Source organism: Rissa tridactyla, chromosome 1 (genome assembly GCF_028500815.1).
Source record: "Rissa tridactyla isolate bRisTri1 chromosome 1, bRisTri1.patW.cur.20221130, whole genome shotgun sequence".
Taxonomy (NCBI): Eukaryota; Metazoa; Chordata; class Aves; order Charadriiformes; family Laridae; genus Rissa; species Rissa tridactyla.
Window position 1 is genome coordinate 6,554,512 of NC_071466.1, and position 26,260 is coordinate 6,580,771.

Consider the following 26,260-nt stretch of genomic DNA (forward strand, 5'->3'; position numbering starts at 1 on the left):
GAAACGGCCTCATGGTCAGCCCCAAGCAGATGGCCATACCAGGGCACAAAAACTCCCCAAGACATAGTGCCCTCAGGCCCTAATGTGCATCTTTTGAGCAGCAGAGGGGGGACAGACAGCTCTGGGGACAGGCAACGTTACCCCCCAGCCTCCCACAACCTGCCTCCATGACGGACACAGCAGTATGGAGGACATGCAGAGTGTTTTTTGCAGAGGACATGCTGAGGACACGGGTTTTGCACAGGACAGGAAGGACGGGTTAGACCACCTACCTCCCAAAGACCCCAAAACCACCTCACCTTATCATCTTTTCCCTTTCCAAATGCACCACCAAGAGTATTCAGAGATAACCCTTTGCCCTACAGGACCCACCAGACTTAACAAGAGCATCCAACATCAACCTGGCTGCAAACTTTCTCTCTGTTTTATGCATGGGGAAACTGAGTCACAGCGAAGCCTCCTTTGCTCCTGGACCTCAGTGGGGGCAGAAGAGCCTGGACCTGGGTGCAGCCGGTCTCCCTGGCACCCCAGAAGCTCATGATGCCAAGCCCAGGCAAATAAACCCTGCTGGGGAAGGGAGATGTTGGCTGGGGCGTGGTGCCCTTGGTAAAGGATGTGCTGTGCATTTTTGGGGATGCCCAAGAGCAGAGACGGCGTAAAGCGGTGTCGAGGTGCAAGGGGACAGGTGCACTTACTTTCGGCCGCTTCCATTGGATACCCTGGATCCTTGACTTGTAGAAGAGCGAGTCGTCGTTGGCAGGGAAAAGCGGGTCCTCAAAGAGCTGCTTCCGCCTCTGACACTCCTTCTTCAGGGAGGCGTAGCGCTGGTTCTCGTATGGCTTCACTGAGGAAAACATCCTTCCCCACCGGCCCTGGGAGGACAAGGAGAATGGGAGTGAGATGGCGCAGGGTCTGGCCAGGGACATCCAATCCTCCTCCACAGCATCTGGGTGGTAGGACCAAGACATCATGGCTGAAGACAACCACCCAGCCTCTGTCTCTGCCTTCCCCCAGATCTGACAGTCCTACATTGGTAGACCCCACATTTCTAGTCCCATGAAGCACTTCTGGCTCACTCCAGGAGGTATCAAGTGTGCTCTATCACCAATTTAAACAGGCAGGGAAAATCCTGCATCCGAACGAGGAGAGATGGATGACTCCTCAAAGCTCAAGCATACCTTGCAGATCCCCTGGACGTGGGTCTCCCATTTCCCCCAGAGCTGCCCAAACACCACCAAAACAGGAACAGCAGGAGACCATAACTGATGTCCTGCTTTTTAGTGAGTCTGTAACTCATTTAGGAAAAACACAGCCTTTGTAGGCAAAGGAGGAGAAGACATCCCCTGCAAGCTGGGTGTGGGCAGGTTTTATGGGGGCTGAGTCCTACTCGGAGCACCCCCACCGTGCAGCCCTGAGTTACAGTCATGCATTTCATGATTTCATCAGAGACGCCAGTTTCTCAGTAGACTTTATCAGATCTGGTTTTAATTAAAAAAAGGCCTCCTGGCAGAGCGCCACGTGTTTCTGGATTAATTATTCTGTTTTGACAAGCGTCTAGCTTCCAGGGCAGAGAAGTGAATTTAGCAAACCAGAAGACAGCAGGAAACGGCTGCCCAAATGCCCCCCAGAGAGAGAGCAGCACCCCTCCATCACCGCTCCATCACCCCTGCCCTTTGGTCGCTGGGTACCACCCGCTTTGGTTGGGTCCTCATCCCTCCACCCTGCAGGTCAAGTCACCTTGGTTCCACAGCAGGTACAAGGGAAGGGGGTGCTCTACATTGTTCCCCTTTACTAAGTCACAGAGCTTCTTCCAGAGCTACATCCCTAAAGTTTCCCTATATTTACTTATAACAGCCAGGTACAATCCTTCTCTCTCACCAAAATGGGATGTCCTTTTCAAAATGCTGACCATTAGTGATCCTCGTCTGGAAACACCTAGTCTGGTTTCCTAAAGAAATGGGGTTTTATGTGCCACATAATCCCAACCCACCCATGGGAAAACGAAGGGTGCCCCATCCAGCGGGCAGACGCGTCCAGCAAACTGACTTAACTCATTGCTCCCTGTGAGACATACAGAAACCATTATTGTGGTATCAACACACGTGGTGGGACAAGGAAGTTGCTAATTGGAAGCAGCTAATCTGTGAACATCCCAAATCCCAGGGATTATGTGATCGCTTACAGTTGGGCATGAATTTAGGAGCGGTGTCAGATCCCTTGTTAATGAATCGCTAGGATTAGCTGAAGGGAAGTAGGTGTTTGAGGGCTAAACCAGTGCCTGTGAGGATCAGAGCAACATCCCGAGAGCATCACCCTCCCAGCCAGCCTCCTCTCCTCTCCTCTGGGAGAGATGAAAACACTTCACTTCTGCAAAGCAGAAGAGCAAAGCACAGGTTTTAATTGATGGTATTTATCAGCCTGATTAGCAGCACAAGTACTCATCACTCAAAGCTTAAGTGAACCCAAAATAACCCCCTCCGTTGGCTGCTCCACAGGTCTCTGCTGCTGAGGATCAGTTGCTAAAGCAGCTTGTGGGGTGCTTTGTGCCAGCCAGCCACCTTTCTCCAAATCCCTAGCGTGTCCCAGACTCACACCCTCAGACACAGTGAATGCAAAGGGGCAATCAGGCCCTTAATTAAACACAATCTGAACTGCAAGAGAGGCACCACCCTGGGTGGACTGCATAGGATGGACTGGGGCAAGAGGTAGATGCATCCCACACGAGGAGACCATTGGCCAAGAACCCAACTGCCCCGATGTCTCTCTACTCCCATGTCCCCGATGTGGGGGAAGAACAAAATAAGCATTCAGCGCTGATCCTCCAGGATTGTGGATTTGAGAGTTTATAGTTTATAACTATAAAACCATCCCTGCTCACTGCAGGACTAGGTGAAATTTAAAGCTCCCTTCCAACCCAAACCACTCTATGATTCTATAACGTCTTAGTTTGCAGGCCAAAGACAGGGAGAACAGCTCTGCCTTCAGTGTGCTGCATGACCTGCTGGGACCTTTCCTGTATGGGACCAGTTAAAAAAGTATTTATTCACACAGGAGCCTTTGAAGGCAGCTCAGCAACGCACTGAGGTGCTGTGGTATAAACGGCTTCTAGAGATGCTCACGGATTTTTCTCCTTGGCATCAGAACCTGTTCCCAGATGCTACAAAGAGACCCAAGTGCATCACCTTCCCTCAGAAAAGCCTTAAAAATAAATGACTTGATATCCAAACCTGAATAATACACCAGATGTGTCCCTTGTAGAAAAGTAGCCAGCCTCAATGGGCAGGCAGGGAATGCGCCCAGCAGTCAAAACACGCATCCACCCAGCTAAGAGGGCCAGGGAACGAGCTAGCCAATGGATCTCCAGCAGAGGAAGGGGGTAAAGGACATGGAAGATGTCCTCAACCTCCCTGGGGACATCTCAGCAGTGAATGAGCTTCTTTGATTGACCGTCAGGCGGGACTTTGGCAGTGACAACACTCACTGCTACAGAGACACGGGCAAAGCAGCAGTGCTGCGAAAGGATGGTTGGCAGCCGCCTTCTGCCCGAACAGAACAGGCTGAGGGAGAAGGATGCTGCTGTTAACTGGGACGCAAGAATTGCTTGGACTGGTGCATGAGCTGGGCTGACAAACAGGAAAGGACATTTCCACGGCGGGATTGTGCAGAAAGAACCAGGGAGATTTAGGAAGAGAGCCTGGAGAGGAGGGGAGGGAGGTCCAGTGCCTTTCTAAAAGCCACGCTCGAGTTAAGGCTGGAGTTATGGGCTTGACGCAGGAGATGCTGGACGCCGTTACGCGCCCTGTCCCATGGCCAAAGGCTGGCACTTGGCTGCTCATTCATAAAATTACTGCTCCTCCCGGGGCAGCTCTAAAACAACGGCTTGAAACTGTGTTTTCCAACGACCCTTGCAACGCTGACTTCCACAAGATGCCCTGGGCAACGTCCATCCCTGTGAGAACAGGACCGCAGCCTTCTCGGCAGACGAGCTCCAGCCTTTCTGCTGCCCAAATTTGCCTGGGGGAAAAGGGTCAAGTCCTTGCCCTGCTATCCCACCCCACGGTGACTGTCACCTCGGCAGCCATCTGTCCTCGCTGCGGGGCTGCTCCCACATGAGAGGGTGGAGACGGATTTGAGCTGCAAAGGAAATGTCAAGCAGAACGAGAAGGGATACTGCTTGGGATCGTTTTTTTTAAAAAAACCCAAACAAACAACTTGCAAAATAATTAAAAAGGAAGGGGCGGGGGGGGGGGGGTGGGAATCTTCTTAGGGCAGCGTTAAAATTCATTACTCTCTCTAATTTGCGGCGTTTCACGCTTACCAGGCTGAACTTCAGATCTGCCTTATTAAAATGCTCAAGGGCTGCCTAATTACTCTTTGCCTTCTTGCACCAAGCTAGAACGCTCCAGGAGCACAAGAACTGGGCGTTTTCATGCCTGGTCCCAATTAACAACCCCGCGCTCGCATGTGCGTGTGCGCGTGTGAGCAGGGAGGGGAATCGGCACTCACAACTCTTAGCAGAGCTGAATTTTCGGAAACAGTCGTCTGAGCCCAACCTCACTCCAGCCACGAAGGAGTTAAAGAGGAAACTATTTTGTTGGAGGACCGAGCCAGATGTATGACTCAGGGGTTTTGTGGACTCCCCCTTTTCACCTCCAGCATCGCATCCCATCGTCCAGGCGTTCCAGCTCCTGCCAGCTGGTAACAATCACAGCTCCGAGTGCTGCAATGGGAGAAGGATTGAAAGTGCTTGCCTTGGCCAGGTCCAAATGCTTGCTGAAAGGCTCTTCCTTCCTCCCCCACAAATGGCTTCCTTGCCTTCCCTTCCAGCTCGGAGGCTCCCGTACCGCGGCTGGTTGGCACGGGCTCACCACGCTTGCGTTATCGCAAGGCTGCACCCCGGCCAGGAGTAAAGGGCTCCTTGCTTGTAGATCCTACAGCTGTCTGTCTCTAGGTTAGACGAAACACTTTGTCCTTAGAGGACAGGATCTGCTGGCCTGTGTTCTCCAGCTCTGTCCTCACTAAACAGGCGGCATCTTTGATATCACATTGCAAAGGCATAGGATCGGCCATGGAGAAGATGAAGCAGGAGCCAGGCGTGTGGTGGTTGGTCTCTTCTCCCAAGTAACAGGTGATGGGACAAGAGGAAACGGCCTCAAGTTGCACCAGGGGAGGTTTAGGATGGATATTAGGAAAAATTTCTTCACCAAAAGTTTTATCAAGCATTGGAACAGGCTGCCCAGGGAAGGGGTTGAATTGCCATCCCTGGAGGTATTTAAAAGCCGCGCAGACGTGGTGCTGAGGGACATGGGTTAGTGGTGGTTTTGGCAGTGTTAGGTTGATGGTTGGACTTGATGATCTGAAAGGTCCCTTCCAACCTAGGCGATTCTATGATTGTACGTGGTTGCCCAATCCCCAACCAGGTGCAGTCTTACCGGGGCAACCCACAGCACTGCAGCCCAGCAAGCAGGGTGTTCAGAGCAGCCAGGCTCTTTCTAAAAATGTTATTTAGATAATTTTTTCTGGCTTCCTTGGGTGTTTCTATTGACAGACATGGGACAACGCTGGGGTTGCCCGTCCACCTGCCAACACAAAAGTCCAGCTCAGCAGAGGAAATGCTGCCAACACAAGGACAGTGTTATACACCTTTCCTCCACAACCCAGGGAAGGCAAAGTTGAACTGTCTACACTCTCTACACTGAACGCGAGATAAGTGCTCCACACCTCTTAGCCAACACCTCTATGAACAAAAAAGCCTCAAGTCACGGGCTACAAAGTGACAGACGCATTGAAAGGCCATCGTGACCAGCAGCACATGGTCCACAGCTGCATTCCCAGAGCCCTTTCCTGCTCCCAGCTGTGCACCTACTGTAGCTTGGCTTTGGACTCGAAGTGGTATGGCCCAAAGCCAGCAGCATCACACAGCATCCTGCATTAGCAACGTCCGCAAGGACTGGAAGGTGAAGCCACACTGATGAAAATTAGAAAACAAGACATCATATCTTCTCCGGTTGACTGCGGTTAACCAGGGGAGCTAATTCCTATGGGAAGTCATAGGTAGTTCACCTCCAGATGTTTCTGAGCTGAGCTGGATGTCTTTCCAGAGCAGCTGCTTTAGCCAAAATGCAAATTACTGAGCATTTACAGTGGTTACTTGGTGAAACAAAGCTGCTGAAGAATCGGAGATGAACATCCCTTTCTGGCCTTTATCTCTTCCCTTCATACAGTGGTATCTCCATTCTCATCTAAGAGCTAAAAACTCCACTCTGCTAAAGGTGAAACAACCATTTTTGTTCTTCATTATATTTATACCAAGCTCTGATTTTTGTCAGTGGTTTGCTGCAGCACAGCTGGGGTCTGAACGCGGATACCTGAACACTGCCCCTATCAGCCAGAGGGTTAACCTTGCGTGCGTGCACATGGGGATAAGCCGTCCCCCTTCAAAATCTCAGTGTAGATGGAGCGGACTTAAGTCTCAGATAAATCCTGATGGGTTAAGGGCTGTTTGTTCTGAGTGAGTAAACCCACTCCATCCGTATGGCTTTTTGCAAGCACGTAAGTATGGCAAACGCTCCCCGATGGTACCTCCTCCTCCTCGATGGAGTGGGAAAAAGCATCACTCTCCATCTGCAGGGATCCTGGTCCTTTCTGCAAAGCACTCTGAGACCAACAGAGGCAGGCGCTGCCTAACAGCTGGCTATCACTGCAAAAACCTCAAGAAAAATGTAATCTTTCATTAAAAAGTGCATTTGCAGCACAGCCAGGGAAGGGGCCAGGGTCACTCATCCTAGCAGAAAGCTACTGCAAGTGACTCCCTATCGCCAAAGCCAGCCTGGCTGGCAACATCCGCACAAAATCAACCGAAGATAAGAAGTCACATTTGGAGGCTGTTTCCTGCAGCGCACAGCGATTTTTATCATGCTTGCTTATTTCCTCTGGTTTTTTTTTTGTTTTTTTTTTCCCTCCAGAACATCGCTCCTTCATTGCTTAACGGCAACAAGACGGCGGCAGGGAGAGACGTTGCGGGCCAGAAGGCTTGCATGGAGGTGCAGCATCCAAATTTGATTTTCCTGGGAAGGCTGGGGTTAACGGGAGGGTCTGGGCATCCCTGGATGCCATCTCCTGCAGGATATCCAGGAGCTCCCTTTCGCTTGGATAGCTCACACAGGCAAGCCTTTGGCGTGGGGAGTTCCTCATTCCTTGTAGATATGAGTCACCCTTTGCAAACAGGGTCGATGTTGGAGCAGCAGGGAGAAAGGGCAGCCCTGCACTGTAAACACCCTCATAACCCCGCGTTGGCGGCAAGCTCTGCCTGGCAAGAGCGTTGCACACAAAATGCGTTTGTGGCACTAGCCAGACCGGCCCTGCTGCTCAACGGGTGTGGTAAGGTCAGATTGGACCAGGACATATGTCTGAAGGCATCCTGGCACAGGCAGGAGTAAGAAGCCCAAAGCAAAGCTGGTGGCAGCATCCCCCACCAGACCAGCCAATGCAGGAGGCTGGAGAGATGTGCGACTAGCCCGGACAGGGATGGACAAGCAGTAAAAGGAGATGGCAGAAGGACAGACCAAAAAGGACTGGGAAGAGGAAGGCTATAATATGCCCCCAGGCAGCCACCCTCGGCTGAGGGAAGCAGAGAGGAGCTGAAGATATTCACCACTGGGTCCAGCTCATCCCAGCCCACTCATGGTTTGGGGAGAGCAGAGGAGCTCAGTTTTGGGTACCCACCAGCTCATCCCCAGGTGCTGGTCAAGCTCTGAGCCAGCCTGATTGTGGCAGACACGCGTTACACGAGGCTTGTCCCCCAGGCCACAGCAGGGTTAAAATCCCCTGTAGATCAGCAGAGGTTGCAGGACAAGCACTTGAAAGGTGAATTAATGGGCTGTGCCAATGCCCAGCCCCTGGAGACAGCCATCGCTTGGCTAACCCTCCGTGCCCCAGCACGCCGACTGTGACCCTGGTTAATAATTGCAAAGACCAGCACAGAGCACCACCAACGAAGCACTCCTGAGCTCCCTCAGGTGCCCCGAAAAAAACTTGCTGGCCACAGGAACCTTCTCCAGGGCGCCCTGGGGTTTATATATGGCAGCCCGAACCGGGATGGAGTAGCACAAGGACGTGGGGCTGGTCTCACCTCGCAAGGTCTACGTTCAAGCACGGCACTGCTCACACAGAGCAGGTTTTCAGGCATCGGAGAAACACAGCGTAGGAAGAGCGGAGTCGCGCGTGCAGAATTAAGCCACCTCCATCTACTGCCATCTGGCCATGTGGCCCTTGCTTATCCCAAGAGGGCTCTCACCCCACACGTGCATCGCATTGAGCACAGACCACTCACCCCATGAGGTTACAGGAGTGCTGTGCCCTTCCCAGCATCCGTTTTGGTCACCATTGGTTAAAAAAAAAAAAAAAAAAGAGAGAGAGAGAAAAAAAAAGTATGCTGTCTTTGCAGGAGTGGACTGAACATGTATTTCTATTATTTATTCAGGGCTTCTAATTGAATGTCTGGACCAGCTTCTTTTAAATCTGGTCACACTGACTCCACTGGAAGCCATCAATACACCCACTCTCCTTTTCTTGCCAGCTGGGTAAAAACATTATGGTCTAAAGTCAGACCTGTACCTCTGTGACGTGGGTGGCTAGAGGGAAGGACAGAAGAGTCACAGGGCATTGCCCGAGGTAGCCTAGAGAGCCTTTTTCTTGGGCATTATGGGTCACAGAGACGGTCCGTTAAGACATTTGGGTAACCAGAAAATTCATTCAGAACACTTGTCATTAGCACGGACAAAATGCAGCGCGCCTCCATGCAAATGCTCTGCCTTCAATAGCTTCTGCAGCCTCTGGGATAATTAAAGCAATTGAACTTCAAAAGATGCGGAGACGTGTGCCCGAGGAGCAGAAGAGATAACGGGGCTGCAGCTGCTCTGTCGGAGACTGCGTCGAGGCAGCTGGGTCCTACGAGATCGTCCCTCCCAGACTAGCTGTGCTGTTTGCTCCTCTGGATGATCCAAGCATCCCTTGGATGCAGCTTCAGCCCAGATCATGTCCTAACACCGTGACCACCCCCAGGGCTACGGGTTGCTGCTTCTCTCCCTCACCTTCACCCTTTGGCGCAGACAGAGCCCAAAACTCTGTCCCCTTGGAGGCCTAGAGGTACAACCAAGTCCTTCAGGTCTCCTCTTGAGGGACTCCTGGCCATACCAGAAACGTGTCCCTTGACCTGTTCCAGTTCAAGCTGAGTGGGATCCAAACATCACCTGGAATTTCAGACAAGGACTCCCCAATGTCCCTGATGATGGGATCCACACCCCAAGCTTTGCCCCAACCCTGGCTCCAAGCCAGGACTCAAACCTCTGCCAAGGCAACATCTCCCGGCTTTGCCTAATGAACAGGTTTAATAGTTTCTCTTTGCCTAACCTAGACCCAAATAAAAGCACCGAGTCACTCTGCTCCTTGCCCTCCCCCAGCCTGGGTCCTCCATTTTCAGTTTTCCCCTTTGAACAGCTCTTAACCCCCTTACCAGCCCCTTCCTGAGCCCCATGTCCTATAAATCCCACAGCCACAACAGCAAATATCCAGACCACACCTGGGGACCGTCTGACTTCACAAGAGCATTCCCCTTGTCTGCAAAACCTTCAGTCTGGGCCAGCAAGGTCTGCCTTAGATTGAGTTGCATTATTTTCTTATTTTACCTCCATTTTCCTCCTTGTTTTTAATAAGCTTTTCTTTCTGTGACTCTTCTAAAGCATCACAAGTACAAAAGTCATATTTAATGGCCTGGAGGAACTCAAGTTGTTAGAGCTTTTGAAGAGGGAAGCCTCTCTCAGGTAGATTGGACCACCTCAAATTTGTGAGGTTTATTAGAAATCTTTATTACCGGATCTACCCGGCTCTTGCAAGCTGAAATGTCTGAACGTAAGCTCCCGCTATCCCAGTTTGAGCTCTCCAAGTTGTGTTTCTGCCTTGGATGCTGCAACTCCCCCAGACTCCCGGTCAACTTTTCCCCCCTTATTCCTTCATTTCAGCAGTGCTGCTCTTCATTAATATAGAGGCAAGAGTTTGCCATACTGCCCTCAGAGCTGAAAGGCAGGGACTAGACACCAGCCTCACGATGCTGAGAACCACAGGTGACCTCCATTCAGCCTCATCACCCTATCAAGCACCTCCCCTATCAATTTAGAGGAGATTGGATGGACACCTCCCATGGGCCACAGCTGGTCCATGACCTACAGCTGGATGGTCAAAGCCAACCAGCACCACAAGAGCTGCTGCTAAGCACCATGGCTGACACACATCACAGTACTGCAATGTTTGCTGAGGTGGGGATGGATTGTCTCCTGCCGTGGAGATGCTTTCAGTTCTTTGTACATAGCAGAAATACTCAGGGAGGGACTGATCCATTTCACAAGGGACAGTGACCTCCAGAAAGCACAGGAGGTCTCCATGCACCAACACAACACGAACTTTGGTAGGGGGTCACGCTCTGGTGCAGGACCCATCTTTGTTTGCTTTTGCTTCCCAGCACTTCCATAATGGAATCAGCCGTCAGGATGTGATGCATCCCCATGTCATCCTGCTCCATGCGGTCCAGAGGGCAAGGTGGGACCTCAGCACCACATGGTTCTCTGGGGCCCTTCCTGCGGTAACCCAGAAGAAGACCTTGCCCTTTGCTAGCCCTTCCTTAGCACCCCAAGCTGTGCCCTTGGGCAGCTCAAACTCCCCAGGTCAAACCAACCCATCACCAAACCACAAACATGAACAGTGAGACCAAAACCCTCCTCCTCCTGCTGCAATTCCAACCTCATGTTTGGGGGCAAAATCCAAAATCCCTGCTCCTCTGAGAACATCCACTGCCCTGTGGCACTCGCCCTCCTAAGGGACATCTCCCAGAGGCCAGGATTACAGGCAGCAGCACTGGGAAAGACCCTACACAGCATAAAAAGCAGCCATCCACCCAGGTCAAAAGATTTCTTCCAGGCGGGGTTGTTCAGCCTGGAAAAGAGAAGGCTCCAGGGAGACCTTCTTGTGTCCTTTCAGTACTTAAAGGGGGCCTACAGGAAAGATGGGGACAAACTTTTTAGTGGGGCCTGATGTGATAGGACAAGGAGTAATGGTTTTAAGCTAAGAGAGGGGAGATTTAGACTAGATCTAATGAAGAAATTCTTTACTGTGAGGGTGGTGAGACACTGTAAGAGGTTGCCCAGAGAGATGGGAGACGCCCCATCCCTGGAAACATTCCAGGCCAGGTTGGACAGGGCTCTGAGCAACCTGATCTAGTTGAAGGTGTCCCTGCTCATTGCAGGGGAGGTTGGACTAGATGGCCTTTTAACGTCTCTTCCAACCCAAACCGTTCTGTGATTTCTGTGATTCTATGATTTCTCCTCTTTTGAAGACCTCTTGCTTTGCTGCAGCCCAGTATGACTGGTCCTTGCTTCTGCTGTTGGGCACGGCAGCAGGATCCATCACCCCTGCTCCAACCCGGCAAAGATATCTGCCACCACTCTGGTGTCTGTCCAGAAGTTCTGCCCACAATCGGCACCGGCTTGTCTGCAGGAGGTGGCTCAGGGCATGTTATTACCGCTCAGTTAATGGCAAGCAGGAGAGCACGGGCTCAGCAAAGGGCTCTGGGATGGGGATTAAGCCCCTGCCTCCTCTCCCAGCAGGTATCCCACTGGAAATCCTTGCTCCGTATCTCTTCAGATACCATGCTGCAGCAGCCCCGGGCTGGAGCAGCGAGTCACAGGGTATGTACGAGATGTGACACAGGGAAGAGTTTTCACTTCCCCACATGGGACAGAAACCTGCTGCAGCCCCGGCCACGTCCCTGCGTTAGACGCACTAAATCACTGCTCTCCTGCTCCTCCTGCATGAAGACCTGCCAGGCAGCTGAAGGCAAGACTTGGCCAGGCAAGCAGCCAACCGACGCCATCCCCATCCAACGCCCACGCAGCAGCGGGTGGCCTGGCTCCTTGCAAAAGCTGAGTTTGCAGCTGCATCTTTTACCAATGCAAGACTTCCCTTTGCTCGGCAGAGAAATTGCCGCCCGCCCGCCCTTAATCATCCCGGGAGCAAATCCTTACAGTCTTTACGCATGCTCAGACAACTGGTAGGACCAGCTCGGCAAGGCTTCGGGAGCAGCAAGCCTGCAAATACTTTGTGGGAAGCGCTTGCTTACCGGGGTGTGGCTTGCAAAAAAATAAACCAAACCAGCCCCAAACCCTGAGCAATAAACAGGCGTGCTTCCTTCTGCTCTAGACAAGGACTGGGGGCAACGGTGGACCAGCTCAGGATGGGCTGGGAAGGGATGGAGTCAACCATCCTGCATCCTGCACCAAGGAGCCAAGGGACCTCCAAGAAGTAGAAACGCAATGAAAGCTGGGATGGAGGGTGCCCACTGCAAGGGAGGGATGTATCTTCTTATCTGGGGAATTCACTGTATGAATTAACTGGAGATATAACAAAAAAAACCCAACCCAACCTGGCAATAACAACAAAAACACAGCGGAGGGTAAAGCGTCTTGGTTTAAGGGAAGGCCAGGCAGGAGCCGAGCTGGAACCTTGCCCTTTTCACCCGGCGATGGGAGAGACTTTCTGCCTGTCATGTTGTAACTCCGTAGAAAGGAATATTACGTCTCCCTTTCCCCGACGGTAAAAGCGTAGCCCTGCCCTGGGCTGCCGCCGTCTTGTTTGATTAGTTATGGCCAGATGACAGGATAAACCTTGAAGGAATAAACCAGGGCTGCAGCCTCCCTCATCTAAGGATGAGCTGCAGCCAGCCAAGAAGACAATTTGCCTGACAAGCTGAGGAGGTCCATGGTGGGGAGAAGAAGACCTCTCCCATGCGTCATTTCAGAGCTCCCCATTAAGGTTTCCAGCCTCCCAACGCGGGGCAGGGCTGAGGTGGTCGGGACGCCTTGCAGTCCCCACTCCCCTTAACCTACGCTCATGACCGACTGGAATCGCAGGAGGCGGGAGGGCAGAGATGATGCTCAGATAGACGGTGGAAGGACCAAAACCGGTAATTTTTGCACAAGGGCAAACCAAGGGGGCAGGGAGCGCTTTTCTGGGACGGAAGAGTATTTTAAGGTAAAATGCATCAAAGTGTTATTGAATTGGGACATACCCCCTAGAGCACATGAAAGCTGCCCACGGGATGCACGAGCCGGCGGGGGGGTGAGGTGAGGACCTCAGTCCAGCCCCCCTCTGAAGGGCTGGATCAGGCCCAAAGGAGCCGGTTCTCGGACCTACGTGCTGCAAACCCCGCGGGCTCCCGGCACGGCTTTGCAGGGGTATCGTCTGTCACGGCTCCAGCACGGGAGCATCCCCAAAGCATGAAGATCAGCAATATTGGCTGAAAACTAATGTGTCCTGCGGAAAGGCCAAAGCTTTGGGAGCCTCCCCCTTGCCCCAGAGTACGTAGGAGAAAGGATTTTTTTTTCCCAGAGGGGGCGAAAAGCTCAATGGCAACCGTTCCTATTGCCACCGTGACCTCAAGAAGTTACCCCTGTATAGAGGGACCAGCATGGGGGTCTCTCCTACAGCCTAAGCCAATTGAACGGGAATAACCCATGGATGAAAAGGCTCCATGGTGTGAAAGGGAGAGCTGAGAGCAGGGGGAAGGGTTAATGTTGCAGCCAGAAAGATGCTCGACTGGTAGAAAAAAAAAGTAGCCCCCACGAAGCCAACGGGTCTGTGTCCGTTTTCTGCAGCGCCCAGAGCCTGGTTCTTTCTCCCTGGCTAATGAAGTGGAAGTGAGCAGAGCCAGAGTCATCGCCGCACCTCATTCCCCATCCGCAACGCTGCCCGCGGGGCCGGGAGATGGAGGAGCACCGCCTGGCCCAAAGCGGGTCAACGCAAGCCCGTCGTTGAGCCTTTGTGCTCCACAAGCAGCTCAGGAGAGCAGGTGAAGGCTCAGGCATGAAGATATCGGCAAATGAACAGTACCCGAACGTGCCCCATGGCACCACAGCATGATGGACACCTCTCTACGGGCTGAAACCCTCCTGCAGGCAGGGAGGAGGCTTCACCTCTGGATATCTGCAGAGGAAGGAGTTGACACCTCCAGAGACTAGTGAGGAGGAGGAGGAAGAGGGAGCGTGCCTGATCCCAGCCTTCAGGACACAGCTGCATCCTGCTCATTCTCCCCGTATTAACCTGCTGCTGCCCTGCTTGGAGGAAGCGTTAGGAGAGGGGTCTTGGCACCTCTGGACCGGCCAAAATTATCTGGTAAACGAATGCAGAAGCGTGAACAGATTTAGAGGATGCACCCATTCTTAGTATCATCATACCCCGGCACAAACGCTGGCTAAATCTCCTCTTGGGATCCGATCCAAAGCCTTCTTAAAGCATCGTCGCTTTGTTATTAATCTGTGCAGCGACCAGGGAAGGGAAAGCTGGATTTTTGATATTTTTTTTTTTATTTTTTTTTTTCCCCGAGGCACAATCAGAGAGAAAAATTAGCTTGGCGACATGGCTGGGCTTCATCTGCTTCATGCCTGCTCTGGTGGAGAGACCCACCGTTCTGAAAGGAGATACCGGGACGGGGTGTCTGGACCAGAGAGTCCTGGCCTCCTACCTCGACAAGCCCCAAATCCTCTTTACATCACAGCCAGGCGCCTTAGGAGAGAGGTGATGTGCCCTGATTCGCACTCTCCTACCCTCCTCCGACGGGAGAGGGTTGCAGAGCTTCTAGATAAGCCTCCCAAGGTCCACTGAATGAATCTGTCCCCCCACCGACGCTGTCCTCCAGTTTACGTAGCTCTTCTGCCTCCCTGGTGCTCACCCCTCGGGTGTATTTGTAGGCAGCGAGCGCATCCCCTCTCCGCCTTTGTTTCCCTGGCCTTTTATAGCCTCCGGTATAATGGCTCTCCATCCCTCTCCTCAGCCTCAAAGCCCTCTTTTCCTGCACCTGCTCCAAGCTGAGTTAATCCCTCTCAAGCACCAGATCTCACAGCCCCCTCCTTCCACGTTAACTCTTCCGTAGCCTTGGCCCACCAACACCCTGGTTCCCCTCCCAGAGGCACCCACCACCAAAACAGCCCCCAACCCTCAGTCTCGGCCATTCCAACACGATTCAAGCTCCAAACATAGCACAAAGCCCAGCCGTAGAGCACCCCACTGTACGGCCTGATACACACACACACACACGTATATATATATATATGGCCTCGGGGACATCCCCACACCCTGCAACTCATCCTCGAGGTCAGCCGGCTCCCTCTGGCTGAGCATCTTCTCCGCCCCGTACGGATGGTGCCTCTCAGCTCGGTTTTGCAGGCAAATCTTGGCATGAAACCGGAGAATGAGCTCAGACCTTCCCTTAATTTAAGCAGATTTAAGCTCTCCTGCATGGCACTGATGTGTCCGCTGGTGCCCTTTGCCACCGCCCCTAGCCCGCGGTAGAAGTCTTCTCCAGCGACATACTCCCACATGCATTAAACGTTTAAAGCCCCCAGAGAAAGTCCTTATCAAGCCCAGAGAAAGGAGACCTGTAGCATCTTCTTTGCCTAAAAAATGAGATCAGAGCCACAGGTGGGTCCCACACAGCCCCCTTTGGTACCAGTCCTGGCTTTCCATCTCCCTCCGTCGTCGGGGCTTGAGGATGCCCACGGGATTTCTCCACGGGCATCCATCATGGGCTGAAAGATCTCCCTTGAACAGACAACTCAGCGGGGGGGACAGCAGCCGAGCAGGGATTTTGCTGGGCTCGTGGCCACGTCCAGGCCCCACCCAAGTCGTTTCTTGCCAGAACGGGCTAGGACAAGGGGCTGGTGGCAGAGAGCAGGGTTGGACTCGACTCTGCCACGAACCTCCCCGAGTGCCTTGGTCATGTCACTTTGTCCCTTTTTTACGTGTCACCGCTTTGAGACAGGATTATCGCTTGCGTGTTAATCAGAGTGTCCCTAGGATGTGAGAAAGGGGCTGGATTTCTCCTCGGAGCCGGGCCTGCTGCAGCAAGCCCCGCTGCCTTCCTCAAAACCTGCTCTGCCTTTCGCTAACGCCTTGGTGCCTCAACTCTGCCGCCAACGAGAAAGTTTTTCCCAACCAGTTCTGGCACCTGGCTCCTGGCAAGCACCAGCTGCTGAGCAAGCCAGTCCCCACACACGCAGCAGCGTTTGTACACAGGAACCCATCGCGGGGGGTGTGTGGCGTGGATTTAGACCTCACATCCAGCTGCCAAGGGTGGAGGGACTCTCAAAGAGCATCCATCAGCTCCTCTGGGCTTTTACAACCCTGCTGCCTGGCTCGCGGGCTGGAGCTGAGCCCCGGGCGATGCACGTTAAAGAATTACTGAAATAAGTAAGAGGCAGCCGATATTCCCAGGAAGGGCGAGGGGGAAATAAATCGCACCAGGACAGATGTGCCTGTAGCAAGATGTTGCACCGAGCAGGAGCCAAGTGGTGAGCACCTGGATGGGGCGCTGCTCCTCCACCCATGCCTGACTCCTGCTTTTCTCCCTCCCCAGTTTTTGCAGCCCCAAGGGTGCTCCCAACAGGTGACACCTCCTCCGTAAGCTCATCCCTCTCCAATTCACTGCTACCCCGCGCAGCGTGGCCAGCCAGGCTCTCCGCGCCCGCCCCGGGCTACCCACGACCCATGTGCTGAGCTGCGGGGTGGGAGATGGAGCTGCAGGGATCCTGTGTTGCCCTCACCCCAGTATAACACCAGTTCAGCACACCCGGACACCAGGCTGAGCTTTGGGAGGAGGATCCCAGCCCCATAGGATGTGAGAGTGGATGGAGACAGAAGGCACCCCAGGGAAAGTCTGCAGCACGGTCCTTGCTGGATGCAGCAAGAAAAGCGGCCGAGGACTGAAGAGCATCCTCCGCTCCCCGCCGTGCTGGCTGCCCTGCTTTCCTCTCCATTTGCCACGTCTGCCCCCGCTCCCCACCAAGCTCACGGCCGATGCAGCATCCAGGCGGAAACGTAACGATAATTAGTAATAAATAATCAGTAATAAATCCACGCATCGCAGGCGGGTGGATCTGCAGGGCCGGGCGAGCAGCCTGGGCTCACCTGGCAGCTACCGGAGCGGGAGGCGAGGGACAGGGGACCAGAGCCACTTCTGATGGGACACCCTCCGCTAGAAAGCGCCAGCCTGTTTCTCGGGTCCAAAATGACATTTTCCAGGGCAGGAAGAAAGGGATGGTGCCTCCCGCCCCTGGGAATATGGGAAATCCGGATTCATGTCCCTGCCTGGAAACCCGAAAAGCCATCAGTCTCCTGCGCCCCAGCAGCAGCTTGGCCTGCCCCGAGGGCAGGAGCTCTCTCTCGCCTCAACTTTCCATGCAACTTACTAAAAGCCCTTGGGTTTGTCCCAAAAAAATGGAACAAAGAACAATACCGAAACCTCTGATTATTTATTTTTTTTTTTTCCCCCAGCACAGAAATCCTGCTCTCCAGCCAGCGCCGAGGCCTCGCCGCTGAAAGTTTCTGCCCAGCTTGGCTCCGCCAGCAGAAACCAGCCGGACTGGGAGCCGCTGCGGGGGTTTGACCCATGCGGGGTGCCGCTTCCAGCTGCAGCAGCCCCCAAGCCGCCCCCACGTCCAGCATCCCCCCAAAACTAGACCTCACGCCAAGACGAAGGGCAGCAACGTGCTCCACGCAAGGCAGCGCAGGCGAGGAGGTGGGTGCCTGCTTTTGGCTTTTTTTTTTTTTTTTGCCCCCCCCCCCCCCAAAAAAAAAACCCCACAACCTTACACACGTGGAAACACCCCGATTCCCAAAGCCACAGGTGCCCTGAGCATCCCCCGAGGGGGAGGCTGGACCCCGGGCTCCGGGAGCTGCCTCCCTCGCCGAGGGACCAGCAGCGGCGTGGCGGGGGGGGGGGAGGAATGGGGGGGATGCAGGGACAAACCTCCCCCCTCGCCATCCCCGGGGCCGGGGGCTCGCCTTACCTGCCCCTTCCCGCTTGCTGTCGCCCGATGCCGGTGGCCGGTGCCGCCGCTCCGGGCGAGCCGCTGCCCGCAGCGCTTCGCCTTCCCCCCCCCCCCCCCGACTCCCGCCCCCCGGCAAAGCACCGCCCCGACGGGGCGGGCAGCGGCCGCCGCCGCCGCGCCTGCGCTGGGACCGCAGCGGGGACCGCCAGCGGGAACGGGGACCGCCACCGGGAACCGGCGCTCCACACCGCTGGGAGCTGAGGGGGGTGGGTGGTGTCACCGGGAATCGGGATCGGGATCGGGATCGGGATGGGGACCGGTACCGGAGCGGCAGCGGCTGGTGCTGGTTCCCGGACCCGCTCCCGGGACTGGGGACCGGTCCGGTGGACTGGGAACCCGGCTGGGAACTGGGATTGGCGTTGCCCACGTACCAGGATCTGGGATCATCTGGGAAATCCCCCTCATCAGCGGGATGAGGGGCTGGCGCTACCCAGGTGGGGAACTGGGAGGGGGAACTGGGGATGACCAGGCACCGGCACCACCAGCGTGGTGCTGGGAACTGGGACCAGTGCCTGGATCACCTGGGCACTGGCGGCAGCCACCAGCACCTCTCAGGCACTGGCACTTTGACCAGCACTGTGACCAGCGTTGTGCTGGCATTGGATACTGGGACAAGGTCCCACTGGCTCTGCCTGGGCACCAGGACTGGGAACTGGGAGAACCGGAGCACCACCTGGGCACTGGATACCGGGACAAGGTCCCACTGGTTCTGCCTGGGCACCAGGACTGGGAACTTGGGAGAATCGGAGCACCGGAGCACCACCTGGACACTGGATACCGGGACAAGGTCCCACTGGCTCTGCCTGGGCACCAGGACTGGGAACTGGGAGAACTGGAGCACCACGCACCAGCGGGGCACTGCACAGCAGGGCCACCCAGGCTCCAGGCAGCCGGGGTGCACTAGGACGTCACCCATGGAGGGTGCAGGGGAGAGTCACCGTGGGTGGCAGGATTTGGGTGCAAAGGGGACATCCCCCAGTGGGGAATGATGTGGGGCAGGATGGCTGGGATTGAAGGAGACGTATTTTTCCAGCCCAAGACCAAAGTAATTCCCTGATTCTGTTTCGCAAGAGGGAAACTGAGGCACTGGGGAGGGACTTGAAAGGCTGGGGTGGTGCTTGGCCACCCTGCACATCCATGGAGGTGGACACGCAATGGGTGACGGGGCCAAGGTGGCCGGACTGTATGTGCCCCCACGGTGGAAAAGGTATATTCCCAGCCCACAAATAGACATCCAAGAGGGGAAAAATAAACATGAGTCACCCAAAAGTGCATCCCCGATGATGGGAAGGAGCCCGTGGGATTTTACAGACCCTGTATCATGGGCAGCTCTGATCTGATGCTCTGACTCGACATGCGAGATTTACTGGCAGTATTCAGCGTTTGTCATAAATTACACCAGAAATAGATGGCAAGGGAAGAACAATTAAAGAAAATGGTTGTAAATGACGGGAATAAACTTCTCACATTCAAAACTATAAATGATCAGACTCTTTTAGGCAACAGAAAACCAAGGCTAAGGGTGAGCTGCTGCCTGCCAGCGACAGAGTGAAAGCTTAAGGACATCTGCTTGCCACATGCGCGGTAATGCAGTGAAATTTCGGTGATAAAATTAGAAAGGAGGCCGTGCCTGGAGCCGCGTTGACCTGGCACGAGCTCCTGGTCCCACCGAGGTGTCACCTGCAGCCGTACGTGGCCACCACGGATGACGTGGGCGATTCGCCCCCTCTAGGGCCAGCCATTTCCTCGAGTTTCTTGTTATCTGAAACCCTTCTGGACTTTGCATATTCAGGTTCTTGGTGTTTTACTGATAATTTTGTGATAATTTCATTGCTTATTCAGTTCATGCAATATTTGCGCTATGATTATTTTAATTCGCGTATTAGTTGAAGGAATCAGAAAGCCAAAAATCTGCAGTTCCACGAATGCTTTCTTTGGCAGCAAAAGCCTTTTTCTAATGTTTTCCTTCTCTGTGCTTGCTTTCCCCCTTTCCCCCATGGATCTCCAGGATGCTGGGATCGGGTTGTGCTCCAAACCAGGTCAGCGTGAGGGTCCCGTTTCACGCACCCCTTTTCTCTCCCCTCATCAAAAATCGCCAAGGAAAAAAACCCCTAAAACCCTGTGGGTTTTAGGACCCCGTATTTAGGATCTCATATTAGATCCGGAGCCTGGAGCGCAGCGCTGAACCATCACCCTGACCGCGGTGGGAAACTTCAGCAGCAAAGGGCAAAGACCCCCCCAAAAAAAAGGGGGGAAAAAAAGACAATAGCTCAGTTTCTGAATGTTTGTAAAGGGGAAGAGGAAATCCTTACGGCAGGTCTCCAACCCCAAGCCCAAAATCATCAGTAATGGCCCTAAAACCAGCTACGAGGGATGGGATGGGACGCGATGGGATGGGATGCGATGGGATGCGATGGATGCTGCTGCTGCTCCCTGGGAAGGCAGGGAGACCATAGAGCCTATTTTGATTTGAGACGTGTTTAAATGGGGAAACATTCCATCCCTGTTAATTAATTCGTATCATCATCCATCACTCCTCCCACCAGCACAGACACCTCCTGCCCCGTTAGCCGTTGTGGGCTTGCTTTAACAGCGATGGAGGTAAATAGGTAAATGCCTATTTTGCCTATAAAATGCCTGTTTTTACCTGTTTGACCCCAAAGCTGCTAAGGGGGAGCACCTCGCTGCTGAGGACGTGGGGGCCAGGGGGGAGTTTGTCATCCACGGGGGTGACGGGTGATGCTGCGATGGGGATGAAGGGGGGGAAAAGAGGCAGGAAAAAGCGAAAAAAACCAAGGGAAAACGGGCTCACCCTTGAGACGAATCAGCAGCGGGAACGTGGTTTTTATTTTGTTAACGGGCTGGAAAGCATTAGGGAAAAGCTCCTCCGCCGAACTAAGGCAGCGAGCGGGTCCCCAGCCGCCCCCGTCTCCCCGCAGGGACGTGGAGCCCCAGCCCGCTCTCCTCGCAGGCCCAGACCTGGCCGATTAACTTAGTTGCATTTTCGATTTCAGCCTCAGCGGGGGGGAAGGAAAATTATGTAAATCGGATTTATAACGACGCTCCGTTGCTCCTCCAGCGTGATGCAGACGAGGCGGCGGCGGCGACGACGGGGGTGACGCGGGGGGTTGTGCGGGGGGGAAGGGAGAAAGAGCGACGCTTTAAAACCGGACCCCAAAAATAAGTAGGAATAAGGCAAAAGGCAAGGTGGAGGTGGGAAATTGCAGGCGGTGATTCCTCCAATACATGGGATTTCATTATTCCTTCGGGGATTTCAAAGAAGATGGCTTAGCGAGCTTTTCCTCCCTCCCGGGAATAATGTATTCTTCTTGCTCGTGCAGGGGACCCTCAAGGTGAGGTTTGGTCCTGGGGTGGTTCCAGATGAGGGTCTGCCTGCCCGGGGTGCTGGGAGGTGGAGAACTGCCCACTCCTGCCACCCTCGCTCCTGCGAGGCCAGCTCTCCCACTCCGAGGGCATGTTTGGGGGAAAAAAGTGGGAAGATGACTGCAGGTGGGCAGCTGGTGCCTGTATCCTCATCTTCGTGCCCTGGAGATGCAGGGAGCAACCTCTGATGGCCTCATCCCGCCCGGCGAGAGCGATCTGAGCCCTGTTGATCCCATCAGATTGCAGTCTTCTGCTCCTCTTTGAAGATATCAAGAAACGAGCCAAGGACGATTCCTCCAGTCGTCCATCCGCACTTGGATTAAACCTCATTTTTCCGGATTCTACAAAGTTGTTTGCCCCGGTGGCAGCCTCTGGAATAACAGTAATGTATTCGCTCCTTTCCCTCTCCACATGATTGCGGCATAATCTCCTCCTCACTTGATTTATTTAAGCAGGCCTTCAGATGCTCCAGTAATGGGAGTCATTTAGGTCCCTCTGCAGATATGTATTTATTTATTGCTGTTCATTTAAACTGCAGAGCCAGTTGGCAGGAGAGAGGCAAGACCGGGGTCACAAGGATGTTAAATTATTCGCTGTCAAAAATAGCTGGTTGAGAAAGTTAAATTAAGCAAGGTCGTTCAAGGTCATAGTCAATCACTGGTGGGAGGAGAAGGGCGTTAATTAGCTGTTTTATTTATGGGGGTCATGGTGACCAAAGGACCAGCAGGGTCTCGGGAACAGGGAAACTGTAGCAACACCTCTTGCTTTTTGGCAGAAGCAGCTCTTGGATAAGAAACCGAATTGCCGTCCTTGGCCACGACGGAGAAGTTGAGGCTACAGAAAGGTGGCATTGTCTTGCTCATGGAGACCCTGTGGATCCCCACGAGGGATGGGCCAGGGAGTTCCCCCTTGCAAAGTCCATCTTGGGGACGAACTTGGTGATGTTCCTTCCACAAAGATGCGTGGGCAGCGGCTGGGGAGGTGCTTAGCAGGGGTGGAGGTCTCAGAGGGCGTCTGAGATACTTTGGTCGCTCACGCAGACAGGTCCTTGCCCGAGATTTTGCCACCTCTCTTGGCAGATGGTCCAGTACCTGCATATCCTTTCTGTTAACACTTGTGTTTCATTTCCCATCTGAACTTCACCAGCATCTTCTTACAGCCATTAGACCTTGCAATAACCTTTTCCTCCTAGGCTAAGAGCTTCCTAAGATCAGGCATCACCTGGACCTGTTGGAGCGGGGCCAGAGGAGGCCACAGAGATGCTGGGAGGGCTGGAGCCCCTCTGCTGGGAGGACAGGCTGAGAGAATTGGGGGGGTTCAGCCTGGAGAAGAGAAGGCTCCACGGAGACCTTAGAGCCCCTGCCAGTCCCTCAAGGGGCTCCAGGAAAGCTGGGGAGGGACTCTGGATCAGGGAGGGGAGCCATAGGACGAGGGGCAATGTTTTTAAATTGAAAGAGGGCAGACTTAGATGAGATCTCAGGACGAAATTCTTTCCTGTGAGGGCGGTGAGGCACTGTCCCAGGTTGCCCAGAGAAGCTGTGGCTGCCCCATCCCGGGAGGTGTTCAAGGTTCAAGGCCAGGTTGGACGGGGCTTGGAGCAACCTGGTCTGGTGGGAGGTGTCCCTGCCCAGGGCAGGAGGGTTGGAACTGGATGATCCTTAAGGTCCCTTCCAAGCCAAACCATTCTATGATCTCCTCCTTTTCCATTCTCTTCCACCATGTACTACCATGGACCAGCTAAGGTAGGAAAATCAGTCACTAAACTGGGCAGGTATGACCTGGAGTCACTAGGTGCCAACAAATTTACACCTTGTAGCTTATTGCGTGCCCTTCCACATGATGGCAGGATCTGGCCAGAAGAGACATTTCCATAAAAAGATCCATATCATAACCTTTCATCATGAAAAGGCCCATTTCTTCCCTGTTTCTGCATAAAAAATTAAAGGTGGAAACCATGTGTCCTGATGAAACCCACGCTCTGCCCCGCTGCTGTGGTGAACACATCAGCTGCGGTTCGGGATGCGCCTGCGCCGTGATCCACACAGTGGCCGGCAGGAAAACAGCTCGTGCTAATTGATAACTCTGCGGGGAAATCCATACCCTTAAATGGGCCACTTAATTGTCTGTATCAGCGCTCACTTCTGCACAGTCACAAGTCAGGCAGATTTTTAATGGGCCAGCTGCTATTAAGCAAGACAAAAGTCAAAGAGCAAGAAGCTTGCTTGAAGAGGAATGAAAACATGACATCGGCGTTTATACTGGAGGAGAGAGTTGATGTTGCAGCTGAGATCAGGGTGGGAGCTGTGGCCCAGAGAGATCATAGAATCATTGAATGGCTTGGGTTGGAAGGGACGTTAAAGATCATCTGGTTCCAACCCCCTGCCCTGGGCAGGGACACCTCCCACTAGACCAGTTTGCTCAGAGCTCTGTCCAACCTGGCCTTGAACCTTGAACCCCTCCAGGGATGGGGCAGCCACAGCTTCTCTGGGCAACCTGGACCAGTATCTCACCATCCTCACAGCAAAGAATTTCTTCCTGAGATCTCATCTAAATCTCCCCTCTTCCAGTTGAAAACCGTTACCTCTCGTCCTATCTACCCCTGGTCCTATCAATGCTGAGAGACTGGCCTTCCCTGAAAAGCTAGCAAGGTACATCAGCAAAAGGTACATCAGCAGGAGGTCCATCAGCAGAGGAAAGGTTATCCATGATTCGATCTACAGAAGGTAACTTGGGTATCACAAATCAAGCTCTGGCAGCATGAGGCTGCCTGAGCATTTACTCTTCTCCTCTATCCTCAATCCTCCTTGAATCCTCCTCCTTGGGGGTGACACCAGGTGACACAAATGTGGGAAACAGGGCTCAGGTCTCTAGTCCCTTGACCATTTGAACAGCAGCACATAATTAGAGGAGAGTTGGGCTTATTTGTCTAACGTCTTTCCTACCCTGCATGGATCTGCTCTCCTATGCAAGTACTCGCCTGCTTATTCATAAGAGACTTCAGAGGAAAATGCCCAAGTGCAGAAAAAAAGGATGGTGTTGCAAAGCCCGGTCTAGGGATGTGCTGCAATATTAACCTCAGACATGCCAGCCCAGCCCTGCAGCGCTTTGGTTGCAATCAGCTCTTAAGGAGATGAGGTTGGAGCAAACGTCTTGGCTAAATGCCTGCTGGGTTTGCAGCTGGGCGGCTGAACAGCTAAACTGCTGTAGAGAATGGGGAGATACCACCTAAAGGGCAGCTTGGAGGATGCAGATCCATTTCCCAGCCTCTCAACCCACCGTAATTCCTTCTGGGCTCCAGGAGCTGAGTGTGACATGTCCCCTGTTCCTGCACTTTCAAAGAGCCTGAACCCATCTTCCCGATAGAGCAGAGAAACCCTCAAATTTTCAGGGCTTCCAGACATAAGCTGGTGCACCTTGGAATAGCAGAGAACTGAGTTAACAGCCAATGGTGCGACTCCTTCTTACCTGCCACCCATCCTTTTGCTGGGCTAATACAGAAAACAAGGAGATATCAAGTGCAGTACGGTGTCTGGTTCTGGGCTCCCCACTTCAAGAAGGACAGGGAACTGCTGGAGAGGGGACAGCAAAGGGCCGCAAAGATGAATAGGGGACTGGAACACCTCTCTTATGAAGAAAGGCTGAGGGACCTGGGTCTCTTCGGTCTGGAAAAAAGATGACTGAGGGGGGATCTTATCAACGCTTAGAAATACTTCAAGGGTGGGTGTCAGGAGGATGGGGCCAGGCTCTTCTCAGTGGTGCCCAGTGACAGGACTGGGCACAAACAGGCAGCAACATGAACACAGGAAGTTCCATCTCAACATGAGGAGGAACTTCTTTCCTGTGAGGGTGGCAGAGCCCTGGAACAGGCTGCCCAGAGAGGTGGGGGAGTCTCCGTCTCTGGAGATAGTAAAAACCCACCTGGACGCGTTCCTGTGCAGCCTGCTCTAGTGACCCTGCTCTGGCAGGGGGTTGGACTAGATATTCTCCAGAGGTCCCTTCCAACCCTGCTTTTCTGTGATTCTGTAACAACTCCCAGCACCATGTCCCTTATATTTCCCCTCAACTGCAAAGAACAAAATCTTTCCTGACACCCCAACGGGATGCCAGGACCAGGTGGGGTCATCCAGTATTGGCCTCTGGGTGCTGCCCTCTGCCAAAGCCCCGAGACATCAGCAGATAAAAGCGGTGGCCAAGAGCTCCCACTTTGCCGAGGTTTCTCATGGCAAGCAGGACTGGAGTGCTTGGAAGTCAATACCATCTCCTGGCCACAAACCCTCCAAGACGGGTCATCGTTCAGCCATGACCGCCCAGCTGGAGGGGACCCGGGCTCAGCTGCTTTGGCAGGGATGCACCTCTGCTCGGGAGCAGACGGCATTGTAGCAGTTCAGTCAATGACCTTGATTTTTCCATGGGGTTTTCCACAGCGAGAAGCAAGTCAGTTTGGAAAACAAGCGGGTTGCCAGCAGTCCCACATTCCCTGGAGCAGAGAGGAACGAAAGGAGCAAATGGCACCACTGTCTTCTCAGCTGTTCTTTATTTATGACAGATCAGAAGCCGCCCCAACAAATGCTGACTCCAAACTGTCCTGCCAAGAGCTTTTTAGGCAATTTTCCTGCTGATTCTCTTATGCACCCCAGAGACAAAAAAACCCACTAAACTATCCAGGTTTTTTTTTTCCCCTTCTGTCACCATCTCTGCCTTCAGCCCCCAGCAGATCTGAAGCTCCCGTTTCCAGCAGCTCCCAAGAGCATCGCAAGGGCAAGGCAGAGCCGCACATCAAGGCTCTTCCACACGACTCTTCTCGCAGATAAGCAGCTTGTGATATTAGGACAACTTCTGATCTTGGCTTCACAAGCTTAAATCAGCGCTGAAATTGATGGAATGACTTTGGATTCACACTGGTGTAACCGAGACCCCATTTTGCTTGATAACAGCTTCCCTCT

The 26,260-nt window shown here is 53.5% G+C and overlaps 1 protein-coding gene across 4 annotated transcripts in view; it reads right to left on the minus strand.

Moving 5' to 3' along the window:
- Positions 1-20,857, minus strand: part of CAPN5 (calpain 5) — a 63,727-nt gene extending 42,870 nt beyond the window's left edge. Inside the window, exons 1-2 of one of the 4 annotated variants that reach the window (XM_054188855.1) lie at positions 20,746-20,857; positions 696-872 (exon numbers count right to left, since the gene is read on the minus strand). In XM_054188855.1, coding sequence (XP_054044830.1) covers positions 696-857 — 162 coding nt within the window. In that variant the 5' untranslated portion in view covers positions 858-872; positions 20,746-20,857. Of the gene's footprint in view, positions 1-695; positions 873-4,506; positions 4,528-8,332; positions 8,352-17,891; positions 17,977-20,745 lie in introns of those variants that run through there. The other 3 variants (XM_054188848.1, XM_054188863.1, XM_054188873.1) reach the window with 3 other exon arrangements.
- Positions 20,858-26,260: the final 5,403 nt, after the last annotated feature.